This window comes from Hoplias malabaricus, chromosome 3 (genome assembly GCF_029633855.1).
Source record: "Hoplias malabaricus isolate fHopMal1 chromosome 3, fHopMal1.hap1, whole genome shotgun sequence".
NCBI lineage: Eukaryota > Metazoa > Chordata > Actinopteri > Characiformes > Erythrinidae > Hoplias > Hoplias malabaricus.
In genome coordinates, this window is record NC_089802.1 from 13,821,487 (window position 1) to 13,826,956 (window position 5,470).

Here is a 5,470-nt window from a genome sequence, read left to right on the forward strand (position 1 = left end):
ATTCTGCTTGGATATTACACAGCTCCATGGATGTCTTTAAACGAGACTGGTATGATGTTGTAGGATACAGTTATAAAGGATGTTATTACAGCTCAGATGTGAGAAAAGGTGTGGAGTTTGGCTGAAGAGAATGCACAAGGTGACATCCTGTGTGAGCACACACACAAAACATAAAGGTGTAAAAAAAAAAAAGTAAGCCTCAGTTCTTTGTGTGTGTGTGAGTGAGAGGGAGAAAAACAAAATGCATGAATGTATTTTCTCAAGAAGTTAAAGCACACGGCAAGATCTGTTTTGTAAAAATAGTACTCTTTAATATAAATTATTGAAATATTTTATAAATATAAATATGTGCAAAGTTCCTTGCTGCATTTTTTATTGTAATGCCTTTGTTTATCCGATTTTCAAGCTTGCACTGTGGGTCATTAGACTAGACCTTAAGATGCCACATCTTTATAAAAGACAGAGTACAAAACATGTTGTCCTCTTGTGGTGACACATGTAAAATTTGTCTCTTGCACAAAATACAAAAAAAATAAACTACAAGTGGAACCATAAGCCCTTCCATTGACTCACAATACATTCATATAAGTTTAGAGAGCACGTTCTGCTGAAAGAAACACTACGTCATTGTTACTGAATGAGGGTTAAGAGGCTTGACTGATTGCTCCTTAGCACATACAGTATAGGATGAACGCCCCTGCTTTTAGAGGAATAAAATCCTCCATGTCAAACTCCAGGACCAGTAAATAAGGGTCTGGCATTCTGTGCTTGGCTTTGCTTCACAGTTCATGTAACTGTCGGCTCTTCGACATTTGTGTTGTATTGTAATTTTATAACAAGCATGTTTTTCTAGTATGGTCTGCCATTTCCCAGCAAAACTGAAGCAGTTTACCTTGGTTCCTGTCAAGAATAGTCCAACAACACAAGAGTCCACTGAGTTTTTCTTCGGAAAAAAAGTGTAGGGTCAGAGGCTTTAACTGCCTCTTATGTCTGATTTGATCCTAACATATCAACACATTTTAAAACATCAGTCTTGTGTTGTGACCCCGCGTAGTGGCCAGTGTTGACACAGCAGTGCCAGTAGTGAGTAGCCGCACCGTTCGCTTCCCTGTGCCTACACATGAGGAAAATAAGTTGGCAAGCCCCAGTGGAAATGCATGTGTAATTGCAAACACTGAGTTGTGGGCACCCTCAATTTTTAGCAAAACGTCAATGGGGGATGAAAAGGTATAAGAGAGCTTCACCATGGTGAAAAAAAAGGCTGGAACTCATCCATAGCAGCACACTTAACCATTGTACTAACCATGTGTCACCTGCTCTCATCTTCAGTGAGGTCTGTGTTTTCAGAACAGACCTGAGAACGAAATGGTGAGGGGGTAAAAAAAAGACAACCGCTCCATCTGCATTCACTAGTGTCCACGACTGCTCTGCTGTCAGTTCAACAGTTCATACATACTTTGTGCTGTCCGTCTCACACACACAGCAACCCACTGCACAAGGTTTACACTTCAGAGGTCAAAGGCACAGTAGGCCATGGCTGGCCTGCAATACTGATAGATAGCAAGAGCTAGTCAGAACACCCTAATAAACCCCAGTGCATGTAGGACTGCTCCATCATCTTTTCTCATGGGCATCTTGCTGGTCATTTCCATTGTTGCCCATACTGTCCTGCACATCTATAAGACACACCAAGTTCAAGCATCTGTGCTCAAGAACCATATCATGGTGGTTATTTAAATGGGTGCATCATATTCCTGGAGGAACTCTTGAAGTGTCTGAGGCAGCTGGTCCCGCTTAGCAGACACGTCTATATGGCCGTTAAGCGTCTTGCGGCAGAGGTGCTGCAGGCTGGACATGCTAGATGCCAGGGGTCGGAGTAGCACCAGCGGAATTTTCTCTCCTCCAGAAAAAATGAAATACGTGCTCCCATCCACACCACTGCTGCCATCCTCACTGTCCACTCCTGCCTGCACCACTGATGTGGAGGCTTCTGCTCCTCTTGCTGAGGGCATGTAATGATGAATGAGTTTGAGAACGCAATCGAAACGAGGCACAGCCTGAGAGCTGCGGGGGTCTGTCTGCAAGAAAAAGGAGGAGGCATCGCACTGGATGCGCAAATTCTTAGTGCCGGTGGCCGTTTTCACGCTCAGGGTGAAGAAATGGTGGTGGTCCGAACTGTCCCGCACCAGGAAGGTACCAGGATCCTCGGCACTCAGCAGGGCACTAGCTTCCTTGCCGCTCACAGTGCTCCAGTAGAAGCCGCTCTCCTGCAGCTTACGCACAGCTGCCAGCACCATCTGATACTGTGTCCTGGAGCTGAAAGTTTTGTAGCGGTGCGGGGACACGCTCACTCTGCCTTGGAATGGGCTGCTGCTCATGGCGGCGTCACATCTGCTGTGTGTTACCATGGCGCTCTGCCCGTGCCCTGTCCTGCCCCGCTGCCACTTGGGCTCGGGGTCCAGGGCCAAGGGGCCTTCCCAGCCAGGGCGCACGGGCACTGGCAAGCAGCAACACAAAGCCCAGATCTCCACTGCCTCCTCAACATCAAGAAGCAAGGATGTCTCAAAGGGTAAGGAATGCAGCTGAAAGAAAACAAAGGAACAGAAGGGTAAATATGCCAGTGTTTACAAGGCACCTCAGATGCTCTGAGTTTCCTAAACCTGTACATTCAACATTAATGATTTGGGATGGAACAGCTTTTTGAAAACAATATCAACTGAGATATGGAGATCACCCTACGCCTCTAATCAAGTGGTATTCATTATAACAGAGCATTGTTGTTTCTGCAAAACGTCCACTTCCAGCAATGTTAATCAAATAAGAGTAATTAATGAGGGACCGTGCATTTACAGAAAATACTAAATAAAGAAGATAAATAGTTGAGTAATATCCTCATTTCTAGGGATTAAACAGAAGCTCATTCATGAAGTGAGTCTCCTGCTGCATATCCGCTGCACGGTATTATATATGCAGACAGATTAACTGGTGTTCAATCGAAACGTTATCTTTAGTTAACTGCGGCAGTACCGAGTGTGTTCACCTGATACAGGCAACACTTCGATCGCTCTGGCTTTTGGAGAGCCAGATAATGTGAATGAGGTCCTCCTGTTCATTGTGAATGACCCAATTCCTCATTCATGCCAAACGGGCTCCTTCTTGTTAAGCATTGTAAATACACTCTCTAAAGACTTCACACAAATCTGGGCTACTGAGTCTCCTCTGTCCCTCTCTGTCTCTCTCTCTCTCTCTCTCTAATAAATACAAAAAAAAAAAAAAAAACCGAGGGAAGGCGACAAGGTGCAGTGGTCCAGCCATGGCGACCGAGTTTAACAAGACGGTTACAGACCTGTTTATTTTTAAACACATTCTACACCTCGTAGATTATAGAGTAACGTTAAACCTTACATAAGAGTCACAAGAAATGTTTATCTCTAGTCAATTAGAGAGAGTAACGACATTTGTACAGCGCCGTGTAGTGCTTTCAGTCGCCTTCAGAGACCCAAAACTGTATAAGAGCAAACGGTTCGAGTTACCTTGGAAGTCTTATCCGAGCCCGGTCTCGAAGTTGTCGCTTGGTTGTTTTGTTTTTGTTTTTGTTTTTTTTACCTGAGGGATGTAGCGTTCCGTGTGGGACCTTTTTAACCAGTCTCCTCTGTAAATGACTTTTAAAAGCTGAGAACACTGTATAATGCCTGTCAGTTTTAACTCGGTAATGTTAGTTTGGTAAAGACCTCTACCCATCTCCCTCAGTTGAGGGGTTAGTGAAGTGCTGGTCTCTGTTCATCGAGTCAGAGCAGACTGATATAAGGCTCCACCCCTTCGGGGTGCTTGCTTTCCAGTAAGCAAGCTCGCGCGCGCACGCACACACACACACACATACACACACACACACACACACACACACACACACACACATACACACACACACACTTTCTCTCGCTCTCTTGGCGGACTGCCAATAAATAATCAGCGTGACCTTTTTCTACGGGACGATTCCTGGTATTGGCAGCAGTCCGCCCTCCCCTTCCCCCTCCCGCTCGTCCTCCCTCTTTCCCCGTTCCTCCTCCTTCTCATCTACTGATACAAGGTGAAAAAGTTAAAGCGCCCTTGCAGAATTCACTGCAGTCTCAGCTTCATTTTAAACACACACACTTCATCCTGCGGAAGAAGGTTGTCATATACTGCTAAATAAAATTATATATATATATTTAGCAGTATATGACAACCTTCTTCCGCAGGAGAACTTTGTAGTTGGACAATTACAGACTGGAGTCCATCTGTTGCTCTGTGTATATACTGTTTCACCCTTTCACCATGTTCTTCAATGGTTAGGACCCCTACAGAGCAGGTTGACACAGTGTTAAAAACTCCAGCAGTTTTGATCCACTCATTCCAGCACAACACACATTAACATATCACCACCCTTTCAGTGCCATTCATTCATTGTCTGTAGCTGGTTATCCAGTTCAGGGCTGCGGTGGGTCTGGAGACTACCCAGAATCATTGGGTGCAAGGCAGGAACACACCCTGGGGGGGCACCAGTCCTTCACAGGGCGACACACACACACACACACTGCCCATCAGTGTCATCGAAGTGCTAAGAAAGATCTAGCACCCAACCTGCTCTCTGGTGGTCTTGTGGGTGTCCTGACCAATGAAGAACAGAGTGAAAGTCTGAAGTTAAATCACCTTTTTGAAAAATTTAAAAATTTTAAAAAAGGCAGACCAAAAATATCCCACCCCCTACATTCTGCCCTCATTCCAAAGCCACTCAGGAGCAAAACACCTCACTTCAAACACAATCCACCTACCTCATCTCCCATTCACATGTAAGAAAACACAGCTATGACATTGTTCACTCTGGTTTGCAGCTGCATCCAGCTTCTTTTTGTTTGAATGCCTCCCTCCTTCATCCTTGTTTCTCCCTCTTGTGTCTCTTGCACATGCACTTGCAGAGCAGCTCTGAAGGTTATGTACTTGACATGCAAGTTAGCCATTCAGTCATATTGTTTGGTCCAAACGAAATGATTGGATGGGGTTTTTAATAGTACTGTGGCTTATACAGGAAAGCAATCTTGTTATTTTTATCATTAGACCATTTGATATTTAACGAATTGCTATCGGAATGTAAAGAGTATTTTAAGATATATAACATGTTCTACTCCATCTTTAAAGATGCAAACATGCAATCCTATCTAAATTAAGTGTTTTCCCTCTGTTTATTTAGCTGTTGCAAAAAGAAAAATGCATTAATTTTCCCAGTTCCCAGTTGAGGTCAGCTCCCCACCCCCACAATTAACAGTGTTGTTGGAAAACTGCTTTCCCCTCTTGAGTTGCCTGATAGTTTGCCAGAATCTTCTTGTCGTTTTCCATGTCCTCACCGCTTGGCCCTTTGGTACCTGTCTGCTGCCACTGGAGTCCTACAAGCCAGCTAGGCTCGATAAGACTCTTTCTTCAGGTTGACAGCCTC

At 44.6% G+C, this 5,470-nt stretch overlaps 1 protein-coding gene across 1 annotated transcript; it reads right to left on the bottom strand.

Moving 5' to 3' along the window:
- Positions 1 to 297: 297 nt before the first annotated feature.
- socs3b (suppressor of cytokine signaling 3b) lies at positions 298 to 3,761 on the bottom strand. Its single transcript, XM_066664614.1, has 2 exons — positions 3,534 to 3,761; positions 298 to 2,582 (listed from the first exon to the last, which is right to left on the bottom strand). The coding sequence occupies exon 2, from the start codon at positions 2,406 to 2,408 to the stop codon at positions 1,734 to 1,736; it is 675 nt and encodes a 224-aa protein (XP_066520711.1). The 5' UTR covers positions 2,409 to 2,582; positions 3,534 to 3,761; the 3' UTR covers positions 298 to 1,733.
- Positions 3,762 to 5,470: the final 1,709 nt, after the last annotated feature.

Bases quoted from the DNA above. Each gene is read 5' to 3' on its own strand.
- socs3b (XM_066664614.1), bottom strand. From the start codon at position 2,408: ATGGTAACACACAGCAGATGTGACGCCGCCATGAGCAGCAGCCCATTC.